At 51.4% G+C, this 25,466-nt stretch overlaps 1 protein-coding gene across 1 annotated transcript in view; it reads right to left on the reverse strand.

Moving 5' to 3' along the window:
• Positions 1-528: 528 nt before the first annotated feature.
• The window catches only part of LOC135964668 (SH3 domain and tetratricopeptide repeat-containing protein 1-like), a 53,743-nt gene continuing 28,805 nt past the window's right edge, over positions 529-25,466 (reverse strand). Inside the window, exons 3-8 of the mRNA XM_073999922.1 lie at positions 10,370-10,550; positions 9,044-9,194; positions 5,716-5,838; positions 4,852-5,008; positions 3,694-3,890; positions 529-913 (exon numbers count right to left, since the gene is read on the reverse strand). Of these exons, the coding sequence (XP_073856023.1) occupies positions 3,787-3,890; positions 4,852-5,008; positions 5,716-5,838; positions 9,044-9,194; positions 10,370-10,550 (716 nt within the window). The 3' untranslated portion in view covers positions 529-913; positions 3,694-3,786. The remainder of the gene's footprint in view (positions 914-3,693; positions 3,891-4,851; positions 5,009-5,715; positions 5,839-9,043; positions 9,195-10,369; positions 10,551-25,466) is intronic.

Here is a 25,466-nt window from a genome sequence, read left to right on the forward strand (position 1 = left end):
AGTGAGGGATCCCCGGGGCCACCGTCACTGGCTTGTGGCTCTCCCGACACCACAAGAGAGGTCCAGGAGCTGACCTTGGGTCCTAATGGGGGACACCTTCCTGGCTGCAGGCTGGCAGGGTGGTGTGGTGGTCAGTGTACTGGGCTCTGCGTCTCCGCCCCTACCTGCTGCTGTGTGACGGTGGGCCAGACACCTAACCTCTCTGTGCCTCTATTTCTTCAATGGCGAACAGGGACACTAGCAGACCCCACATCCGGGCACAGTGGCCTGAAGGTTAAAGTCAAGGGCGACACGAGACCTACGGCAAAAGCTCTGAGCAGGGAAAGCAGGGAGCTGCCCAGAGAGTTCCACCACCATCTCCCCTCTGGCCACCGAGGAAACCGAGGCTCATGGTGACCTGGCCCAGGTCTGTTGAACTCACGGTCCTTCTCTTCCCCAAGATCAGAGGGCTGCCACCAGGGAAGGGGCTGGCCCCTAGACACAGCCCAGGAAGCACACAGGGAAGGATGCCCTGGGGACTTCGGTAGGTTATTGCAAAGAAAAATTTATTGCTATTTGAACCCTCCTTTCATGCCCCATTTCCCAGAAAATGAGCCACGGGAGACACCAGGAGAGGGAGGAGACCATCCTTCTTGCACAAAACCCACTCCCTTGGATGCTGTCCTCAGCCAGAGTGGCTGGGGGCCAACCAGGGGGCCCACCCGCAGAGTGGCAGAGGAGGCAGGTTGACCCTCCGGACGTTGAGCTCTGTGGCGAAGGTCCTGGCCTTCTGGTAGAAGAGGAGCGACTTCTCACGGTCCAGGAGGAAGTTCTGGGAGATGGTGGCGGGCCGCGTGTAGATCTTCAGCTGTGCCTTCTTGTTGCCCAGGTCCACGGCGGCTGCCAGTGCCAGCTGGTAGTACTCAAACGGGTCCTGAAGGGGACAGGTCATGCTCAGCAAAAGGGGGACTCGGAGCCCGTCTTCCCAGAGGCCGTTCCTGTCTCCAGGTCATTCCACGTGTCCAGCCAATGCTGGCTCACCCCATGAGCCCCGAAACCTGTTACACTGCTGTGGTCTCAGCTGCAGGAAGTGGGGACGACCCTTACACCCCTGGAAGCCTTCCTGACTGCCCCTACGCCCCACTCACCCCAAGCCTCCTGCCCCAGTGCCACCCTCTCCGCAGGCAGTGGCTGCTTTCCCCATGGGCTGAGGTCAGGGCAGATCCTGCCTGCTCTGAGAGTTCCATGCAGGACCCGTGGCTCCGAGCCACAGCAGGGGCACAGCGTTGAGTGACCCAGGCTCCCCTCTGGCCCCTGTCCATGCTGACCATTTCCAGGCCCTCCACGGGACAGGCCAGGTACAAAACCATCTCACAGGTGTCCTCTCTGGCAATGTTCCCTGAAATATTGACGGAGTGTGACTCCCCAGACATCCAGTCCCATTTTCAATGCATCTTTGGCCCAAACTCACCATCCCTGGGTTGGGATGCCGCCTCCCAGACCTCCTCCTTCACCCTCCCACCCTCCACCCGGCTTCTCCCCAGGCGCCTCCTCCACATGGGGCCACCCAAGGAACCTCTCTAAGACCCATGCCTGGCCTGTCCCTCTTTACCATCTCAAGATGGCTCCCAGGGTCAAGGACAAAGTCCAAGATGCAGCAGTCCATTCCCTCACTGCCCCGCCCCACACATGGAGCAGGGGCGTGAGAAGGCCCCGAGTCACCGCCACTGCTCATCCAATGCCCCCGGCCCAGCCGAACACTGGACTCTGTGCTGGGTGAGTGGCTGAGCCTAACGAACTTGCTCCCAGTCTGAGAGACCTGGGAGTAAACACTGACCACACAGGGTGGCCCAGGCTATGGCAGAGGGAAGCCCAGGAGCCTGTGGGGGGCCCAGGAGGCCCCAGACTCAGCCGGGGGTGGAAGGCAAAGGTTTCCTGAAGGGGTGGGGGCATCCCAACTAAACAGGAAGGAGCCAGCCAATGCATATGTCTCTGCGTGTGCCTGTGCGTGTGCCTGTGCGTGTTTGTGTGCCTGTGTGTGCGTGTCCCTGTGTGTGCCTGTGTGCATGTCTGTGTGTGCGTGTGTGCACCTGTGTGTGCGCGTGCTGTGTGTGCATGTGCCTGTGCCCGTGTGCATTTCCATGTGCCTGTAGTGAGTGCAACAGCTAGTGAGTGGCAGGCTGAGCCAGGACACACCTAATCCTCCCTATTCCAGGGCTCCCTCTCACGTGTACACTAAAGGGGACCCCATTTTAGAGGCAATCGGCAAAGATGCCCATTTACCCCTGCCTCTCTGCCAGCCTTCCAGGCCCCATGCAGCCCGGCGTTTTCTCCTACTCCTCTGGGCCCTGGGTCCAGAGCCTCCTCTACAAGGAGGAGGGTGTAGCCTTGGAAAGACAGCCGCCCTTGGGGAATTCCAAGGGGCCTCCCTGTGGGAAGCTGGCCTGCGCTGACAGCATAGTCACGATGACGCCCAGAGGGCTGTGCATGGGAAGGAGGTGAAGGAGGCCTCTGCCCCTCAACCCCAACTGTGGACTTTGGCCTCTCAGGTACTACTTGGCCCTTTCCTTCCTCCTGGGCAGGCGGAGTGGGCGGCAGGCTTGACCAAGAGAGATAAAGGCCTCTTCTGGGAGGCCCGCCCCCTGGGTCCCAGGCGAGCCCCTGAGTGGTGAGCAGCGTCCCTGAGTCTGACACTTGGCACCTCCCTGTCTGGCTGGGACTTGGGAGGCCACAGGGACCACTTCTGACCACCAGGTGTCGCCAGCACTGGGCGGGGGCCTCCCGGGCAGCCCCAGGCCTGCGGTGGGGGATACGATACGGGGCGAGGTCGTAGGGCTGCCCCAGCTCCTCATGTTGTTCTAAGGACCCCAAGATCTCGGCCCCTGGACTGGAGTGCCCTGGCCCCTCAGCCCATAAGGAGCACTGATGCGGTGCCGGTGTGATGCTGAGGAGGGGCGGTGCCTGCTGGGCAGAGGGGTGGAGACACCCCAGGTCTGAGTCTGACACTCCCAGCTCTCCACCCGGGCAGGGCTGGGGGCAGAGGGAGCACAGCACCTCCGCTCCAGACAGACTCGACCCAGCAAGGCCTCAGCCTGGCTGGTTGAGGCCCTGCCCCACTGTACCTGCCCTGAGCTAGGGTTTCCCTGTCTGTGAACCCGATGGTTAGACACTGGTCCCACCCCACCCTTCCTGGGTGATGTGAAGATTCAAGGTATCTCGGGACTCCAGGAAGGAGTTGCTCAGTGCAGGCTGGCACCCTGGGCAGGCTTCCTAGAGGAGGCGCCACGATTTGGGTTGGATCTTGCAACGTGGATTCAATGTGAGGATGATGCCATCTTCCGAAATGTCCTTCTCCCGACCCTGTTTTCTTTGTTAAATGCAACTTGACACTTGACTGTCAAGACTCAGTTTTGGTGTCACTTCCTCCAGGAGGGTCCCCCTGACTACAATCCCCCTTCTTTACCCAGAGGCCACCATTGCCCACTCATGTGTCAGCCTCCCTGGCTGAGACTGAGTTCTTGAGGGTGGGGCCTGGCCAGCTTGGGAGCTGGGTTGTATCTGCCAACATTGCCGGTTCCTCCAGCCACGTGCAGAGCTCCAGGGAGGCCACTGGGCCATTCCTAAGGAAGGCTGGAACCCAGGCCTCTGGGTCTGGGTAGAGATCCCACTCCAAGGGGGCCGGGAACACCCCGAGCCCTGCCCCTCCCCACCCACCTTCAGGTCGTAGAAGATGATGTCACCGAGCACCAGGTACACCTTCACGTAGTAGAGGGTCTCCTCGTCGAACTCCAGTGGCGAGTTGCAGAGCTACAGGGCCTTGAGGTAGAAGTGCTCCGCCAGCTTGCCCTGGCCCAGCTGATGGTGCAGGGCGGCCAGCCAGTGGTAGGCCACGTGCTCGTTCAGACGGTCTCCTGGGGTGCAGGCCAAAGGGGCAGGTGTAAGGACGCGGCTCCCTGGGGCAGGGAGGGCACAGGCCCCTCAGCAGCAGGTATGAAGACCCCGGGCAGCACCTGGCTTGCCTGCAGGCACCTGCGGTCGCCTGGGCAGCTCTGGCCAGTCCCTTCCAGGTTCCCAGACTCACTTTCCCATCTGCAAAGCAGAACTAATAAGGCCTGCCCCTGTCTACTGTGAGGCTTTGGCAAAGTCGGACTTGGATGGCCCAGCTCTGTGCCTACACATAGCCACCTGCCTTTGCTCACTGGTTTTAACCAGGGGAGCCCAAAAGCCATGCAGTCCAGGTGCTCCCGGGCACCCCGGCTCCAGGCAACCCACAGACGTGACATCCGACTCCTCCTGCGTGTGTCACAATCAGAGCCCCCTACTTTGGGGAGTCAGCTGCACACCTACTGTGTACTGGGCCACGGGGCACAAGGTGCTGGGGCATGCGGCCTGCCTAGGGTTCCCTGTCTCTGGAGGGGGACAGATGACCCTGGCACAGCACCAGGGGATGCCCGGCCTTAAGGGGCAGACTGCTGGAAGGGGAACTGGGATTTTATCAGCCAGAGAGCCATGTGGTTGATGAGGTTGGGAAGGGCACAAGATAAAGGGAATGTGTCACTCAGCCTGGCACATACAGGGACCAACGAGATGCCTGGCATGTCTGGAAGGCAGAGGGCACACTGGGCGGCCCTTGTGGTCAGCAGCGGGAACAGGCAGAGGAAGCAGAGCTCAGTCAGGCAGGGAGCTCTACACTGCCTGAGAGACCTCGGGCCGTGCCCCACAGCCAGACAGGGAAGCCAGTTGGGCAGATCTGCCTGCCTGGACAGGAGACCAGGAAAATCCAGCAGCTGTTTCAGCTCCTGCCCTGCAGACCTGGAGGCTGGGCTCTGGCAAAGTGTGGGTCCTGGCAGGGTGGGGGCTCAGGGGACTTACCCAGAGTGATGCTGAGTGCTAGGGCCATGTAGGCAAACTCCAAGCCGTCCTGGGGCTTCTCCAGTGTGGCCAGGAGTGCCACCAGCTTTTTGCACAGCTGTAGCTGCAGCTCCGCCTTGCAGTTGCCCGTAGTCACTGCCAGGGCCAGGACCCGGTCCTACCACACAGGCAGGTGGGGTCAGGTTTCCCGCAGCACCCACCTTGCCCAGCGCCCTCCTCAGAGCTCAAACATGTGCTTGGAGCTTCCCACACCCCAGCTACCCCTGCACCTCCACAGAGCTCTGTGCTCTGGGATAACACACAGTTCAGACACCTAAGTTGGGGGCTGAAGAGTCACCTGAGGCCCATCCAGCTACACCCAGCAGCCTCAGACCAGCCTTTCCCACCTGGGCACCAGGGGGTCTGGCTGGGGGGAGCCAGCACTCCTCTCTGCTCTAAAAACACCGCATTTATCTGTGCCCAGGGCTGAGCCACACCGTGAGCTCAGAGGAAGGGAGAAGCTGACCCACTTCGGGGTGCAAGCAGACCTGGGCCTCCCACTGACATGCTGTGTGTCCTTTGACACGTCCCTGTGCCTCTCTGAGCCTCAGTTTCCTCATCTGGAAGATGGGGACAGGACTTCCCGCTCATGGTTGCTTGAGATCATCAGGTACAAGGGTAGAGCCATTGTCACATCCAGGCCCCAAACGTTTGTCCCGGGCAGGGGCATGGTCAATATCATTCCCGGTGAGACCACTTGGAAACTGAGCAGGTGCATGGGTGGCCCTGCCTCCAGGTGGGAGGCCTCTGCCCTGCCACACCTGTGCCTCAGCCCTCCAGGTGCTCCCCTGAGGCCCACCCACATCAGCCCACAGGCCAGCTCACCCGGTAGAAGGACACGGCTTTCTCCCGCTCCCAGGCCCCATTGAAGAAGATGTCTCCAGCTGCCTCAAACAGCTCCAGCCTCAGGCTGGGGTCGCCTGTGTACAGGACCACATTCTGTGCCACCTGAAAGGAGACAGAAGTTCCCTCAAGACCCACACCTGGCGAGGTGGCCACGCCCACCTTTGCCAGCCTCCTTCCTCTTACACACTACAGGTACACCTGAGCGTTTTTCAGGCTCTGTGCATTAGGGATGCCCCCACCACTGGCATGAGGACAATGAACTGATGCACCTGAGTGCCAGGAGGTGACTGAGCAGCTGCAGCCCAGGAGCCCGACACCTGTGAATCCTACCACCAGGGCTAGCCCTAGCCCACTTCCCCTGCACTCAAACCAGTCTCCGTGGCCCCCAGACTGCTGGGAGCCCATCCCCTGGCTCCTTTCTGTGTTGCCACATCCCTGCCACACCAATAGTGTTTGTGGGTGGGCCAGGTCCCATCTTGGCCATGAGCTCTTGATCCCTCTCCTCATCTCATGGAGGTATATAGCAGGTGCTCAATCACGAAAGCTTCACCAGGCTCGTGGGCTTCACAATTTGTTCCAGATCACACTGTGTTTGGGAAAGCCTCTGAAAACAGCCACTATGATAGATTCATTTTGTAAGGAGATGTGCCACGTGTCGCTTGGAGCAAGTTCTTCTGTGTGTTAACTGAGTGGTCACATTATTTGAGCATGTGCTGTATACCAGCAGGTGCTGGGCACTGTGAGGGGCCGCGCCTCTGCCCTCAGGGAGAAGATGCTGGCCACTGGGGGAGGATGTGCAGGAACCAGTTGGAGGGAGGGAAAAGGCACACAACAGGTGCTCAGCAGTGGCTTAGGAATGAGTGGATGGATGGATGAATGAATGGATGAGGAGATGTAGACACATGGATGGATGGATGGATGGATGGGTGTGTGGATAGATTAATGCTGGGATGGATGGATGGATGGATGGATGGATGGATGGATGGATGGATGGATGGATGGATGGACGGACGGACGGACGGACAGATGAATGGATGGATGGACGGACGGGTGGGTGGATGGATGGATGGATGGATGGGTGGGTGGGTGGAATGATGTGTGTATGTCTGCATGTATGTATGGGTGGGTAGATAATGCATGGATGGGTGGAGGGTAGATGATGTATGTGCATATTGATGGCTAGATGGTGGATAGACGAATGTATGGATAAACCAATGGACAGATAGATAAATGGAGGGATGGATTAATGGGTAGATTAGTGGGTGGATGGATGTATGATGGATGGATGGATGAATGAATGGGTGGATGGATGATGGATGGATGGAAGGACGAACAGGTGGATGGATGGATGATGGAAGCATGGATGGATAATGGAAGCATGGTTGGATGATGGATGGATGGATGAATGGATAAATGGATATGTGGATGGATGATGGATGGATGGAAGGATACACAGGTGAATGGATGGATGATGGAAGGATGAATGGACCGATGGATGGATGAACAGGTGAATGGATGGATACACGGGTGAATGGATGGATAAAAGGATGGAAGAATGATGGATGGATGAATGGACAGATAGATGGACAGATGGATGAATGGACAGATAGAAGGATGATGGATGGATGGATGATGGATGGATGGATGGATGGATGGATGGATGGATGGATGATGGATGGATGGAAGGATGAACAGATGAATGGATGGATGATGGAAGGATGGATGGATGAATGGATAAATGGATAGATGGATGAATGATGGATGGATGGAAGGATGAACAGGAGTTGAGTGTGATGGATGGATGAATGACGGATGGATGAATGGTGGATGGATGGAAGGATGAACAGGTGGATGGATGGAAGGATGAACAGTTGGACGGATGGAAGGATGAACAGGTGGATGGATGAAAAGATGAACAGGTCGATGGATGGAAGGATGGAAGGATGAACAGGTGAATGGATGGTTGATGGAAGGATGAATGGACGGATGGATGGATCAACAGGTGAATGGATGGATAGACGGGTGAATGGATGGATGATGAATGGATGGATGATAAATGGATGGATGATAAAAGGATGGATGATAAAAGGATGGATGGATGAATGGACAGATGGATGGATGATGGCTGGATGGATGATGGATGGATGAATGGATAAATGGATGGATGGATGGATGATGGATGGATGGATGGAAGGATGAACAGATGAATGGATGGATGATGGAAGGATGGATGACGGAAAGATGGATGGATGATGGAAGGATGGAAGGATGAATGAATGGTTAAATGGATGGATGGAAGGATGAACAGGAGGTGAGTGGATGGATGATAGAAGGATAGATGGATGATAGATGGATGGATGGATATATCAATGAATGGATAAATGGATGGATGGATGAATGATGGATGATGGAAGGATGGATGGATGAATGGACGAACAGGTGGATGGATGGTGGCTGAATGAAGGGATGATAAAAGAATGGATGAATGAATGATGGATGGATGGATAGATGGATGGATGGATGGATGGATGAATGGAAGGATGAACAGGTGAATGGAAGGATGAAAAGGTGAATGGAAGGATGAACAGGTGAATGGATGGATGCTAGAATGAAGGAAGGATGGATGGATGGATGGATGGAAGGATGAGCAGGCGAGTGGATGAATGATGGAAGGATGGATGGATGATAGATGGATGGATGGATGATGGATGAATGGATGGATGGAAGAATGAACAGGTGAATGGATGATGGAAGGATGGAAGAATGGATGGAGGGATGGATGGATAGGTGAATGGACGGATCATGGATGGATGGAAGATGGTTGGATGGATAATGGAAAGATGGATGGAAAGATGGATGGAAGGATGGAAGAACAGGTGAATGGATGGATGAAGAGGTGAACAGAAGAATGATGGATGGATGGATGGATGGATAGAAGGATGAACAGTTGGATGGATGATGGAAAGATAGATGGAAGGATGGATGGATGGACGAACAGGTGAATGGATGACGAATAGGTGAATGGGTGGATGGACAGGTGAATGGATGGATGATAAAAGGATGGATGGATGATAGATGGATGGATGAATGGAGGGATGGATGATGGATGGATAGATGGATGGATGCTTGGAAAGACGAACAGGTGAATGGATGGATGATGTAAGGATGGAAGGATGGATGGATGGATGGATGGATGATGGATGGATGGATGGAAGGATGAGCAGGTAAATAGATGATGGAAGGATGAATGGATGGGGGGATGGAGAGTGAAGAGCACAGGGGTCCTCCTGCATCCCTTGCCACTCACCTGGATGTACAGGTCCACCAGCTCGCTCTGCCGCAGGATGTAATAGATCTTCCCTGCTTGCAGCCAGGCATGCGCCTCCTTCTCTTCCTTCTGAAGGTCAATGAAAATCCCCAGACTTCCCTTGGTGTAGTCCAGAGTGGATCTGCAGGCCCTGGAATCAGACACAGGTATCAGAACAAGGGCTCTCATCCTCCTGGAACCAGTCTGCCTCCTCCCGTGGGTCTGGTGACAGATGAATCTGGAATGTGAGGACTGGGAACGGCCCTCTTGTGTGTGCAGTGTTCTGCTCTTCCCAGGCTGCTGGGAGGGCCAGGGTGAACACACACGGCATGGAAAAGATGAAGGACATCCTTCAGAGGGAATCGAGCATCATGCTACCCTGTGGCAGGAGGAGTGTGCTAGTCCATCTCCCCTGCCTCCCAGACATGGCCTGTGTCTTCTCCAGACGCACCAGGAACCGTTAGTGTTCAGGGGCTATCTGGGCCGATGGTTCTCAAGGTGTGCAGGCATCACAGTCACCTGGAGGCCAGTCCTTATAGCTTGCTGGCCCTGCCCACAGAGCTTCCGGCTCCACAGGCCTGGGGCAGGCCATAGAACTCCCACTTGCCACAAGCTCCTAGGTGACATGGATGCTGTTCTACTGGTCCAGGGACTACACTTTGAGAAGCATGGCTCTAGCACACTGGCCCATTTTCCTTCTGTGAACCTGAGACCAAGACTGGAGGCAGTCTCCCGGGTCCCCATGGAATCTGGCTCCTTCCCTGCTCTCTCAGTAAGTCTGACACTCGAGGGGGTGTGACTGCAGCAATGTCACTGGGCCCTGTGGGTGGGGTGGCCAGGGCCATGGTTACCCCACCAGGTCAGGATGCTTGGGGGAAGCCGAGTAGGCCACATATGGGACGTGAGACCTTGAAACCCTGTCCCAGGGAAGCAGGTGACACAACTGGCTCTGTCTTCTGTGGGAGCGAAGCCACAGGTGGCTGGTGTGGTCACATTTAACGGGACAGATAAAGGCCAGGAGTGAAGATTCGGGCAGGCAGAGGTCAGAGGACAAAAGCCACCATAGTAGGAAGAACAGCCCAGAGTGCACGTACTGCCTCTGCTGGGGTTGAGATGACCTTTGACCCAACAAGGGACGCTCAAGCTGGGACTCACGGGCCAGCAGCAGCCCTGGGACGACCCCAGGCCCACCAGCTCAAAACATCTGATGCCAAGGAACCGAATGATCAAAAGGAGAGGGGCTGCTGGGGTCCTGGGCCAGCTTCCCTGTGCACCCCTACCGGCCCTGCCCGCTCCCACCTCCACCACTGCAAAGCCAGCCCTTACCACTTGTTGCCCAGGGACAGGTAGAGTTGACTGATGGTCTCCAGGAGCTGCCCCTCCAGCACCTTGCCGGCCACCTTGCGGGCCAGGGAGAGCTGGAGCTCATGGTAGATGACACACTGGGCCTCGCTGGGCATGACGCTGCTATAGAAGTAGCACAGCTGGTGAACGGCCCGCAACTGGCCTGGGCAGAAGACAAAATGGAAGACGTTAGTCTCCCAGCATCAAAGCCAGGCTGGCTGGGCTCGGAGGCCCCTGCGCTGTGCTTGCCTCTTTCACACCTCTGTGAGCCTGGGCCCCATAGGCGGGGAGACTGAGCGCAGACAGGCCATGCACCCGTGCCAGGGCAGACGCCGAGCACACAGTCACATGGGCACACCTTGGTGCAGAGGCTCACGGTAGAGTCCGGCCTTCTTTACAACTCCCAGGGCCGAGGTCCTGGCCAGGCTCGGCCCCTGCACCAGGCCATCTATTTCTGCTTCACAAAGCCCCTCTGGCCAGGACCAGGGCCGCCTTCAGCCTAAGCTGATGAGGCCAGGGGCACAAGTAGACCCTGTCGCACATGGAACCCTGAGAGAGCAAAGCCAAGCGTCATGTCTGCCACACACGGCATCATGTTGGCGGAATGGGGTTCAAAGCCAGGCCCTGGCGTTCCCACACATGCTTCTTTCATGCAACCAGGCTCCCAAGCCACAGGCTCACTGGCCTCTCCCAAAGCCAGGGCGCTGGGAACGATGGAAAGTTTCTGATTTTCTAGTGCCAGAAACATTCCGGAGATTAACACAGGAAACCAGGTACGTTGAATGGACATCTGTTACACACGCCACCCAACAACAGCTGAATACACAGTCCTCTCGAGCACCCAGGGGACATTTCCCATGACAGACCATGTGCCAGGCCACAAAATGAGCCGCAGTGAATGGAGAAGGACTGAGACCGAAGCAGAGGTGTTCTTCAGCTGTACTGGCACAAAACTGGAAATCAACAGTGAAGGAAATGTGGGAAATTCAAAAATATGTGGAAATTACACACTCCTAAACAACCAGTGAGTCAAAGAGACCATCAGGGAAACTGAAAACTAATTTGAGAAGAATGCAAACAAATGCACAGCCCGGGCCAGCGCGGTGGGTCACGCCTGTCATCCCAGCACTGTGGGAGGCCGAGGTGGGAGGATCGCTTGAGTCCAGGAGTTTGAGATCAGCCTGGGAAACATGGTGAAATCCCATCTCTATAAAAAAATAAAATATAAAAATTAGCCGGGTGGGGTGGTGCATGACTGTAATCCCAGCTACTCGGGAGGCTGAGGCATGAGAGTGGCTTGAACCTGGGTAGAAGTTGCAGTGAGCCAAGATTGCACCACTTCACCATACCCTGGGCAATAGAGCAAAACCCTGTCTTAAAAAAAAAAAAAAAATAGCACAGTGTATCAAAAATTCCAAGATGCAGCTAAGGCAGTGCTGAAAGCGAAATTTATAACTGTAAATGTCTACATTCAAAGAAAGAAGAAAAATCTCAAATCAAAAACCTAACCTTCCACCTTGAGAAACTAGAAAAATAATGAACTAAACCCAAAGCAAATAAAAGGAAGAAAATAATAAACATGAGAGTGGAAATGGGAAGTAAAAATACAGAGAATGGAAAAACAAAAGAGATAATCAACAGAACCAAAAGTGGGTTTTTTGAAAATAATAACAAAATTGACAAATCTTTCACCAGACTGACCAAGAAAAGAAAGATGGACACAAATGACTAAAATCAGAGACTGAGCCCCATGGCTCACGCCTGTCATCCCAGCGCTTTGTGAGGCCGAGGTGGAAGGATCGCTGAGGCCAGCATTCAAGACCAGCCTGGGGGAACATGATGAGACCCCATCTCTAATAAAAAGAAATAAATAAAAAATTAAAAACCCAAGTTTCTAAAATCAGAAATGAAAGAGGAAACATTATTGCCGACCTGACAGAAATAAAAGGATTCCATGAAAACACTACGAACAACTGTAGACCAACAAATCAGACCATCTAGACACAACAGCCAAGCTCCTAGAAAGACACAAACTACCAAAAGTGACTCAAAAATGACCCCAAGTAAGCATGTGGGGTAGCAGCCCCGCCCTCGGTCTCCTCGACCGTTCAGCGCAGGGTGGGGAGATAGGAAAGCATGATCCCCGTTCCCTGGCCTGCATTTCCAAGTCTGAATCCCCCAGCACCCTGGGGAGGGCCTCACAGGAGGAGGTGCCACAGGCTATTGTGCCAGGAGCCACGGGAGGCTGCAGTGGGGGTTGGGGCGCTGGATTCCTGGAGGGTCTCCTTCCAGTCAGGGAATGCCCCTGGGGAAGAAGCCTGGGTCTGAACCCCCCACCCCTCCTTGGGCAGATGTGTGGGACCGGGGCCCCTTCACACGGTCCTTCCCAAAATCTCATCCCTCCTAGGGCCAGGAGTGGGTGCCAGGCCTGTGCTGGGAAATGGGCAGATTTGGCCACAGCCCCTGGGGCTCTGGTCCAGGCCACAGGAGGCACCTCTGAGTGGTCTCACTATGCCATGACAAAGCGCTGCAAGGCAGAGGGGACCCACAACAGTATCCCTTGTCTCGGCCATTTCCCTGGACTCAACTTCCTCATCTATCCTCTGCGGCCTAGATTTCAGACAGCCCTGCCCACCTACTATCCATTCACTGCTCAGTCTGCAGTGACTGTTCGATAGCACTCCATGGCTCCCCAGTGCTCTTGGGGAAAAGGCCAAGCCACAGCCTGAGGCCCCAGGCCCTGCTTAGCTCTCCAGAAGAGCTTCTCACCATCCAGCACCCAATCCACCCACTCCTAACTCTGCACCTCCCTGCATAAGCCCTGCTCACTCACCCCCGCTCACACCCCACTTATCCCCGCTCACACTTCCGCTCACTCACCCCAATCACACCTCCGCTCACTCACCCCTACTCAGTCATCCCCGCTCACACTCCCACTCACTCACCCCCATCACACCTCCAATCACTCACCCCCACTCACTCATCTCCACTCACACTCCTGCTCACCCCCACTCACACCACCACAACCCACTCATCCCCGCTCACACTCCTGCTCACTCACCCCCATCACACCTCTGCTCACTCACCCTTTCACTCATCCCCGCTCACTCTCCCGTTCACTCACCCCCACTCAATCACTCCCACTCAATCACCCCCACTCACTCACCCCAATCACCCCCACTCTCTCTTCCCCGCTCACACCCCCTTCATCCCCGCTCATTCACCCCCACTCGCTCACCCCTGCTCACACCGCACTCATCCCCGCTCACACTCCCACTCACTCACCCCCATCACACCTCCGCTCACTCACCCCCACTCACTCACCCCCGCTCACTTACCCCCACTCACTCACCACCACTCACCCCCACTAGCTTATCCCTGGTCCTTCACACAGGCTACACCACCAGGCCCTCCCCCACCACCTATTACTTGACTAAATCCTCTCAACCCTCTGGTCCCAGACTAAAGAGGCTTCCCTAACCCGGGGCCAAGTGCTGGCCCGCCATCACGCCACTCACCCTTTTGTGGCTTCTCTGGCCTAAAGCTCACATTCCCACGCTCAGTCCCTGCCACCCGAGGACCCCACAAGCCCCATTTGTGGGTGGGGCCTGACACACACAGTGCACAACAAGCTGCTTTTGCATGAACTGCTCTGCGGCTTTAGGCAATCACCCGCCCCGTGTCCTCTGTGAAGTGGGATGACAGGTGCGCAGGCTGCCAACATACCAAGCAGATAACACAGGCACAAGAACCGGCGTTCACAGCCTGGCTCATGGAGGGGCCCCAAGTCCCAGCTCAGCAGAGCCTGCCTTGATCCCAGGGTTATGGCTAGGGATTCCCAGCACGCAGGACTTTCCGTGCTCAAGGCAGCATGGTCCCGGGGCAAACTGGGAAGAGCTGGCTGCCCCAGTAGGGCAGAGGGCCTGGCCCTGTGTGGGAACCGCCTGTCTCCAGGGCGCTTGCCAACATCTGCTGCTGGCCATGACTCAGCACTTTCAATGGTGGAAAAACCACCACTTGTTTCTGAATCACAAACCCCAGGTGTGCCCTGACCCGAGTGGCCCCGGAAGGCATACAGGAGGAACCGGGGCACTCACTCTCCACATGGCCCATCTCCACAGCGACCAGAAGGGCCCACTCATAGTAGCCCTTGCCCTGCTTTTCCGGGCCCTGACGGGTGCAGAGGTGGCCCAGCCACAGGAGCACATAGGTGAAGTCCCGGCCACACTCCCTGCAGGGCAGCCTCGATAACAGCCGCACGGCCTCCAGGAGGTAGTGCTGGGCCATGCTGCTGGCACCCGCGTGCAGGCACAGGGTCCCGAAGTTGGCCAGCACCACTGCCTGGTTCCTCCGCTGGCCCAGGTCCTGAGCTGCCCGCAGGGTGTGGTAGTAGCCCTAGGCTGCCTGTCTCGTCCGGCCCAGCAGGGCAAGGGCTACTATGCCTTCAGAGCCATGTCTCTCTCTTGTCATCTAACCCATTTAAACTCTCCTTTCAAACTCTATGCCAGACCTAACCACTTCTCACCTTTCTCATCATTTCCAACCAGGTCCAGCCCTCATCATAGCTCTCTGGGTTACTGCAAAAGCCTCCCAATCACCAGGCACAGTGGCTTATGCTTGTAATCCCAGTACTTTGGTAGGCCAAGGTGGGTGGATCATCAGAGGTCAGGAGTTCAAGACCAGCCTGGCCAACATGGTGAAACCCCTCTACTAAAAATACAAAAAATTAGCCAAGCATGGTGGTGGGTGCCTGTAATCCCAGCTATTCGGGAGGCTGAAGCAGGAAAATCACTTGAACTCAGAAGGCAGAGGTTACAGTGAGCCGAGATCGTGCCATTGCACTCCAGCCTGGGGGACAAGAGCGAAACTCCATCTTTGAAGGTTTAAAAAAAAAAAAAAAAGCCTCCCAACCTACCTGTCTCCTTCCACCTTTCACCCTGCCCTGCATTCTACCTTCCACTCTCAAACATTTCAGAAAAAAAAAAAAAATTATATCCACAGAGAAAGAAAGAGAAAGTAGAAATGGGGTGAAATGTTTGGGGAATCTGAGGGAAGAGTATATGGGAATTCTCTGTACTATTTTTGCAACTTTTCCGTAAGTCTGGATTATTTTGAATTCAAGAGTTAAACAAAGAAAAAACAAAAACAAAACACTGTCTCCCTTTGTGAACCCATCCTGTCTTTCCCCTGGTAACTGAAGGACGCTCTCAACTAACACATCTATTTTTTCATGAACACTAAAAGAACCCTTGCCTAGTTTTCACTTTCTGTACTTGGCAGTAGAATTTCATATATATGTGTGTGTGTACATATATGTGTGTGGTGTGTGTGTATATACAAAGAGGGAGAAATATATATGTGTGTATATATATATAAATATATATTGTAAATTTACAATGGTAATGTGTATATATATAAATATATGTGTGTGTGTAAATATATATAATACATACCCCATAGCCTGTCCTTAACCAGTTTTAAACTTAGTCGGAAAAACACATACCTAAGCAGAGAATTTCAAAATAATATGATGAATATTTTGATCGAGGGATGTGTTGCTATGGAACATGCTGCTAAGACACAAAACCTCCTAGATGGGGCAATGAATGAATGAAGTTTTGCACCTATAGGCACCCCCTCTGATATCCCCTCAAACATTTATACGTATATGCATTTGCTTCCCCTAGGACCCCATTTCATAAGGGTTAGTCCTAGAGCCTAGCGAGTTCCTACTACAGCTGGCACACATATGCCATTCAAGAAACAGTGGCTGAGTGAATGACGAGTTAAGAACCATTTGTCAGCCAGTGCTCAGTAATACAACATGCACTGGTATGGAAATTATATTTTTGTTGAAAGCAAGGGCAGGATCACAAAATATCTTTCCACAGAAAGCAAACCTCAAAAGCTTCTTTACCCTAGTAAAGCACGTTCTAAGAAGCTCCCCTTATATAAAAGAAAACCTCCTCATTCGTTATCAATGGCATGTAAACCTAATAAGCCTTCACCTCTGATGACATCTCTTCCATCCCCAGGGCTAGATGAAGGAGGTTCCGGAAACCCTGGTAGTTGTGAAGGTGGCCCCCAGCTCTGACAGTCTTGAACCCTGTGGGCGCGGGGGTCACACAGCAGAAGAACAACAGAGGGAAGCATCATCAGGCTTCGAATATGTTTGAACCAGAGATGGCAAATAGGCTGCAGCCAACTGAAAACACCAGAGATTCATGGTGGCCACCTGAGGGGTTGTGCTCTTAAAAAACAAAAATTAAAATTAAAAATTAAAAAATTAAAAAAGGAAGGGGTCAAGAATCCATCAGGTCTGACTGAGACGTGTATCAGTGACTAACACCCCATATGGCAAAAGTACTCCGGTGCGCTTTGGGTACTCACAGCTTCAGCAGTATTCAAAGGCGTGTGCTTCCCTAAGACTAAGTCACGGGAATACCCCCCCCCCCCCCCCCCGCAACACTGCCAGGAGAAACGTCTAACATGGATTTGGCTAGAAATACAGTTGTCTTTAACAAATTAACACTGAATACATCCTGACTTATTAGAGCCTGCGAGAATGACATTCTCAATGATAACAGTTATCACTACAATCTCCAAACATCTGCGATCCTGCAAGGAGGAACTGTGACAGCGCAGGCCACGTGTCCAGACTGCTTCCCAGACTGCCTGTTACAAAATAAAAGAAATGAAATCCCCCCAAAAATGTCTTCACTCACATTTAGCCAGTTGTTCCTTTGTGTGCATCTCTGTGCTAAAATGGCCATTCTTCCCCACAGCCTGAAGTCATACGCTAAAATCAATGAGACTCACATGAAGCCAGAAACGTGCAGATGCCAAGGAAACCAACACAAACGAAATGGGCTGGAGAGTGTGGCCAGGAGGATGGTACTTCCCAGGAAGCAATTACTTCATCTCTGCCCATGAAGCAGGCAGCTGTCACTGTCCCCCAGGCCCATGCCAGCCACTCGAAGTAGGTTCTAACCCAACTACCTCCAACAATCAACGTAAATACACCACACAATTGGCTTCTGAAAGGACACCTTGCAACCAACAAGAAACTGTAAGCACAACTTTGAAAAACTGTGCAACTAAAATCCTTGGGAAGGGATCAACACTGCCACATTTTGACTCAAATACTGTTTCGTGGTAGCACTGCAATAATTCACTGAAACAAAAGAATGAATGAGGAACATTATATAAATGAATATAAAAGAATGAATGAAGAATGAACATTATATAAATGAATGTTTATATAGGAATCAGAGGAAGCATGACTAATCATTTAAAGAAATAGGTCAAGAAACTGCTAGGTTCAGATGCTACCGTGAGACACTGTCAGGGCCTTAGGCAAATTCACTTCTCTTGGTCCTGTTTCTAGGTTCATCAAAAATCAGCTTTGGACTAGGGAATCTGTTGCTTTCCAATGCCTTCCTTCTGCGATTCCAGCCCAGATTTTAGGACTGCTCTCCCACTTGGTATATGAAAGCACTTTCTATGTGTAATAGCAAGAGTACATTTCTGTGTTGAATGCTGTTTGGGACCTACTCTATGAGGCAGAATATCATCATGTAATTTTAAGCATGACGACAAGGCGCACTCTAGATAAGAATAACACATAAGACGTGGCCATACACCTGCGCGTGCCTGGCAAGGAGATAGGGAAGTCTCATTTAATGAAGCCGGGGTACCTGTTGCACCTTAATATCCTCAGTCCACATCAAGTTCACAACGTCCTTCTGACATCCAACCACAGGTATCACATACTTTTCCACACTTTCCACCCAAGATTGAAATATGCAGAGCACCGTGATAAAGACGCCTCCATCCCCAGCATGTGGGCTCTCATTCTGTAGAATTACATACTTTCGGGGCAAAATGGTGACCAGGTTGTAGCGGCAAGCAAGACTGAGCACCGTGGGGACAGCAGGCCCTGCAGCAGCCACCACTCCTGTCGCCACAGTCTGATGCAGCTGCAGAGAAGCTGTGGCTGAGGCCATTCACTTTGTGAGAGAACCGCACAGGAGGGAAAAGCTAGGGAAGGTAGGGAAGAGGGCAATGTCAGGCTTCTGAGCCCAAGCCAAGCCATCGCATCCCCTGTGACTTGCACGTATATGCCCAGATGGCCTGAAGTAACTGAAGAATCACACAAGAAGTGCAAATGCCCTGTCCCACCTTAACTGATGACATTCCACCACAAAAGAAGTGAAAATGGCCGGTTCTTGCCTTAAGTGATGACATTATCTTGTGAAATTCCTTTTCCTGGCTCATCCTGGCTCAAAAAGCTCCCACACTGAGCACCTTGTGACCCCCACTCCTGCCAACCAGAGAACAACCCCCCTTTGACTGTAATTTTCCTTTACCTACCCAAATCCTATAAAATGGCCCCACCCTTATCTCCCTTCACTGACTCTCTTTTAGCACTCAGCCCGCCTGCACCCAGGTGATTAAAATGCTTTATTGCTCACACAAAGCCTGTTTGGTGGTCTCTTCACACGGACGCACATGACAGGCAGGTGCAGAGCCAGGGAAGGCTCTGTGATGAGAACAGAAAGGAATGCACCTCCCTGTACACACACTCGGATTTTATGACAATGTGGGTAGGGGGCTGAACTGGATGCCTGAGAACATTCCTCCAAGTTCCTTTGCTGATTTTCTAAATATTGGTGTAAAATCTGAACTCAGAAAGTTTTTTTAAATCGCTTCAATCAACATCTTTGTCTGGTGCTCAGCATCATGTCTACATGATCATCTAGAAAACCAACTTCAGTTCTAAGGCTCACGTCCTCCTACAAAGTGCCAGGGATTTTACAAGGGAATGCACCTCTCATTCGCATCAAGAACACACATAACTACCGTTAAAGAAATGCTGAATTTGCTTACACAATTTTTTAAACACCCAGATTTGAAATACAATAGAGAAGACAACTTTTTGATAGCTCTGCTTTGCAACAGGGAACTGCAGGTAGAGAAAATAACCTGCCCTGATTTCTAACCAGCCAACCACCTGTCTTCCCTGGCTGCAGTAGGAGCAATCTTCCTGAGCTCAGGATGAAAAAGAACCCAGCTGGTTAAGGGACAGATAGTCATCAGTTCTCAGCAGGCCTCCCGGGTCCCAAATCCCCATGTAATACGTGGAAGTAAAAAGCTATCAATGACCAAGCATCTGAACGCTTATCTCACCTCCCCATCTGCTTCTCCTGCCATACAAATATAAAATTAATAAGCCTGGTATTAGAGAACAGAGTTGGTGCTGCATCTGTCTTCCTAAAATTACGGATAATTACCAGCCCACAATGGCTTCTAATCAGATTTGAGTGGTCCCTTAGACAGGAAGCTAAAGTGCCTCAGCCCTAAACTGAGAAGAAAACTGAAACTGGAAGGCTCTAGGTTTGATTTTTTCCCCCTTGTTCTAAAGTTGCTGTTCCCAAATCTCCATCTACTGTCTTGTTTATAAAATGTATGAGAAACAAGGAAATTTAAAGACACTATAGAAATGGCCACTTTTTCTAGGTACAAATTTTGTGAACATGATTTTCAGCTGCTGGGCTTTTTCTCCACAAACTGTGAGCCTGGGGTACATTTTCTCCCTCGTGGTTACACATTCAGAGTCAGGGAAAGTGGTTTTAGCAATAAAGAGGGGAGTGCAGTGAGAAGTGACCGGGCACTGAGAAGGGCAGACAGGGACTCTACCTCAGTGGCCTGCAGCACTCCTGGGCCTCGGCCTTTACTTTTCTATCTGTACAAGGGATCTAAAGGCCCGTGATTCTAGGCCACGACAGCTCTTCATACACACATACGCAAACATCACACGCCTATGTGAAAAGCTGTGACACTTGGCTGATTTCCTGAAGAAGTTGTCTTGTATCATTTCTACTCAAGTACTCCACATCCTTCCAGACAAGTATCAGAGGATGATGGGCTATCCCAAAGCAATGTGTGTAACCTCTGCTGCTTACGATCCCCGTTCACATAGCATTTTCCAAAAGCATTTGGTGTGAAGTGACAGAAGAAAGAAGAAGAAGGTTCTTTCAGCTCATTCATTCATTCATTCATTCAACAAATATTGACTGACTATCTACGTGCCAGGCACTGGTGATATACCAGGGAACATATAGTTTTGTAGGTAGAGACAGACAACCAAAAAGCATGTTCAAGAGTGATCAATGCTGTAGAGGAAATACACTAGGAAGCAGGAAGAACAATACCCCAACCACCCTACACTGGGGTGACGCTAGCGTTACAAAACGGAAACAGCGGCCGGGGGCGGTGGCTCACACCTCTAATCTCAGCTGTTTGGGAGACTGAGGCAGGTGGATCACCTGAGTTCAGGAGTTCAAGATCAGCCTGACCAATACGGCGAAACTCTGTCTCTACTAAAAACATAAAGATTAGCTGGACGTGGTGGCACACACCTGTAATCCCAGTTACTCAGGAAGCTGAGGCACAAGAATCACTTGAACCTGGGAGGCAGAGGTTGGAGCGAGCCGAGGTCGCGCCACTGCACTCCAGCCTGGGTGACAGAGCAAGACTCTGTCTCAAAAAAAGTAAAAATAAAATGTAAACAGAGAATAAGATACCAAAGGAAAGAACATGAACGATTAATTGTAACAAAAGCCTTTGTAAGCTGATACTTTCCTTCCTGGATCCTTGTCCCTTACAAATGGAAAAACACGGCGGGTAGGGGTAGCATCAAAATGATGGTGATGTTTTAAGATGGCTTTGGGTTTCAGATGTCTGACAGCCATACTCATGTACTTCAACGAGAAAGCTCTAGCTCTATAAGCCATCTGGGCAATGGTTTAATGTCTTTTTTTTTTTTTTTTCCCCAATGGGTTTTTAAAATACAGGAAAACATGTGTGTTTATTTGGCTGCTCTGTGCCCGCACACGTGCAAACTGTGCTAACAGGTTTTTCCATTTTTTGCTGAATTTGCCAGCTTGCCATAAACAGGCTTCCATGTCTTAATTGTCTATAAATAGCACAAACACCCAAAAATGCAAATCAAGACAAGCTGTTCCTTCAACTGCTGCTGCCATGATGACAGCGAGCGACAACTGGCCAAATCAATACCTGGAGACTGAAGCTGTCCGGCAGACAGCACAGGGTCCACTGCTTTTCCCATAGCATTTAAAGAAACAAGCGGAAACGGCTCTCCACACAGGACAGACACGTCCTTTGTCCTTTGAATAAATGCTGCCAATGCCCAAAATACTTTCTCCATCACACTATCTATATAGAATTCAAGTTCCTTCCAATACCATAAGTAACGCCAGTGATAGACTATGTTTAGCCATCATGACCCATTAGCATTCCTTTTCCTCTAAAATGTTGAAATAATAACATTGAGTGAGCACTCACAAGGTGCCAGGCTCTGAGTTTGATCTCGCTGAGTTCTCATTGAAATCCGGTAAGATCAGTACCATATTCTCTCATTTTTCATAGATGAGGAAACTGAGGCATAGAAAGGCTAAGTAAGTTGTCCATGGTCACAGGTTATTTAGGAACTTTTCTCCAAACTTTCAAAAGTTAACTACTACCACTATTACAAATGAGTTTCTGTTTGTTTGTTTTGGTTTCTTTTTTTTGAGACAGGGTCTTGCTCTGACCACGCTGGAGTGCAGTGGCGTGATGATGTTTCACTGCAGCCTCTACTTCCCGGGCTCAAGTGATTCTCACACCTCAGCCTCTCCAGTAGCTGGGATTACAGGCATGAGCCACCACACCTGGCTAATTTTTTAATTTTTATTTTTTGTAGGGATGGGGTTTCACCATGTTGCCCAGACTGGCTCCGAACTCTGGGCTCAAGAGATCCTCCCAGGTCGGCCTCCCAAAGTGCTGGGATTACAGGTGTAAGCCACTGTGCACAGCCCTACAAATGTGACTTGTACAAAGTCAGAGCAGTGAGCAGGAAGAGAACAGAGACTTCGGCGAGTCTCCTGGCTGTTGCAACACCATATCCCTCCTCCATACCGTAATGTGTCTGCACCCACCAAGCTCCTAGACGTTGAAGGCAGGCCAGCTCAGAGACGAAACAGAGTCAAGAAAGAGAAGATGCAGACATGCGTCCTGATTTCAGCTCGAGCGTGCATCTCTCCCCTGCAGCTGCACAGGCAGAAACCAGGGGCCGTGAGTCTGAGGCAGTGTGTTTGGTTCCTGGCAGGTAATCTTTTGGGAGACCATCCCATACAATTAGTGTTACACTTCTCAAAAAGGAAGTGTGACTTGTATAGAAAAATCGATTCCATTTGGGAGAAAGGTCTAATAAAACCCCAAAGGGTAATACAACAACAAATTAAATTCATCTGTCCAAACTGAAATCCCAAAGCCCTCTGGGCACACGGCTGCTTTTCTGAGCTGAAATTCAGCTCCAGCTGAGAAACAGGTCAACTTTCCTAAAAAGATTTCTTTTTCACATACCTTCAATAAAAATTCCTTTCCCTCACTTGTCATTTTCCAGATTTAATGGCTCTGTTGGCCTTCCTCTTATTTAGACCATGAGCACTGACTTCATGTCTGCTATGGCCGGGACTCCAAGGGAGGCACCCTAGGGAACACAGATGACTGCAGCACAGCGACACCCTCAAGGAGCACACACGGGGAAGGCAAGATGATACCATCGCAGCCTTCACACACAAATGAACTTGGCATCCATACCCCGTCCCATTTCTAGAAAACAACGATGCTGAGTCAGTAACATTCACCGAACAGCCTGCAGTGTGGAGGCAGGCACGAGGGGGCTTCAAGCGGGGAAGAGCACCTTCAGAAGGGGCATGCAAGCAACGTGGAGGCAGGAGACACCCCCACGAACAAGGGCCAGCCCGGGGGCCTGCAGAAATGCCCATGCATCTGGGAGGGAGAGAGGACAAGATACTTAAATGCTCCAAAATGAATAGAAGCCTCCCAAGAACCTCCCCCAAAATGGGGCAGGAATTTACAAAAGACCAAACCGAGCATGCGCAGTTACTTGTGCAGGGTGCCACCAGAGCGAGCTATCCAGGAAGAAACAGGGTCACTAGAAGCCTGAGCCTCTACTCCCAGCTCTGCAACTCATTCACCCTATGACCTTGGTGAAGGCTCTTAGCTTCTGTGAGCCACAAGAGAATCACGGGAAAACAGAAGATATGAAAACTGCTCTGCCTTTTTCACAGAACTGCTGAGGGAATAAAATCAGATAATGGATTTTTAAATTCTCTGTGAATTACAAAGCAAAATACAAACGCAAGACATCATTCTTACCATTAACAACAGCACTGTCAAATTAAGAGCAGAGTTAAGACCACAGCATTTTCCAACCCCCCGACTCCTGAGAGAAATAGTGAGTCCAGCCGATGTATTTGGGCAACCCCAGTATCTAGGCTTTGAGAACTTCAAACAGCTCATGAACTCTGACAGTATCACTCCAGCCCAGTGCTCACTAAGTTCTCCAAGACAGCCAACTGACATAAAATACTACAGCTTTTTCAGCTGGGCTTGAAGTCCTCCAAGCTCACAGCACAGCTCAACAATGAAGAAGAGGTTTTCTGCCACTAGACTCAAAAGCTGGCTTTTGTAGATTCCCATAGAAAGAACATTCAAGGCCAGGTGTGGCGGCTTATGCCTGTAATCCCAGCAATTTGGGAAGCCGAGGCAGGAGGATCACCTGAGCTCAGAAGTTCAAGAACAGCCCTGGCCAATATGGCGAAGCCCCATCTGTCCTAAAAATACAAAAATTAGCCGGGCATGCTGGCGGGCACCTGTAATCCCAGCTACTTCGGAGGCTGAGGCAGGAAAATAGCTTGAACTCAGGAGGCTGAGGTTGCAGTGAGCTGAGATCATGCCACTGCACTCCATCTCAAAGAAAAAAAAAAAAAGAAAGAGCATTCTTTTTTGCTGATGTTAAATTTCCTGTGCTAAACACAGAGAAATCATGCAACACTGAAATCCTGAAAAACATATCATAAAAAGCATTTAGTGACTGAAAAGGCATTCAGTATAACCTGTAACAGTGAGTTCCCCTCCTCTTTCCAGCCAGCTCCACTAACGCTGTGACCCTTAACAATGCTTTCCCTAACACAGAGGAAAATTAATAGGACCGCTTACCCCTCTCAGCTGACAGCTAAACCAGTGCTTCTCCCTGGGCTCACTAAAAATGACCTTTACCCAAAACCAGGCTGCAACGACCCTGTAGATGTTGACTAACAATTTCAAAATTCCCATATTCTTTGTCCACTCCTAAGGAAGATGAACTAAAGCCAGGTGTCTCCAAGTCAGTACTAACAGAGGCCTTAAACATCAGATGGCCCATCCCCTTCTTTGACAACCGGGGGATCTAAAGCTGAGCTTATGGAAGAAAACAGCCTGTTTAGTAACAAAGCGAAAACCAAAGCCTAGTCACCTAACCTCTGGTCCAGAAGTCCTGTGACAATCCAGCACCCATATAGGATGAGTCTCCCTAACCAGAAACTCTGAAATCCACAACTTTTTCAGTGCCGATGTGATGCTCAACGAAATGTTCATTGGAGCAGCTCAGACTCTGGATTTTTGAATTCAGGATGCTCAACCAGCAAGGATAATACAAATATTCAAAAATCCAAAAATGTAAAAAAATCTGAGACACTTCTGGTTCCAAGCAGTTTGGATGAGGGATATTCAACCCGCATTTTTTTTTTTTTCCTCTAATGAAGAAAATTAAAAACGAGGCCCGAGCAAAGTCATTCAATCCATACTAAAGTCATTCAATAGTTTAATTAGTACCCATTTAAAGTTAAGTGCTACCCACAGATATTTAAAAGGATGAAAACATACATGCCTACAATCCCAGAACTTTGGAAGGCCGAGGCGGGAGGATCACCTGATGTCAGGAGTTCAAAACCAGCCCGGCCAGCATGGTGAAACTCCATCTCTACTAAAAATGCAAAAATTAGCCAGGCGTGGTGGCACACACCTGTTATCCCAGCTACTCGGAAGGCTGAGGCACGAGAATCACTTGAACCTGGGGGGAGCACGTTGCAGTGAGCTGAGATCACACCACTGTACTCCAGCCTGGACCACAGAGCAAGACTCTGTCTCAAAAAAAAAAAAAGTAAAAAGA

The sequence above is a fragment of the Macaca fascicularis genome, chromosome 8 (genome assembly GCF_037993035.2).
Source record: "Macaca fascicularis isolate 582-1 chromosome 8, T2T-MFA8v1.1".
NCBI lineage: Eukaryota > Metazoa > Chordata > Mammalia > Primates > Cercopithecidae > Macaca > Macaca fascicularis.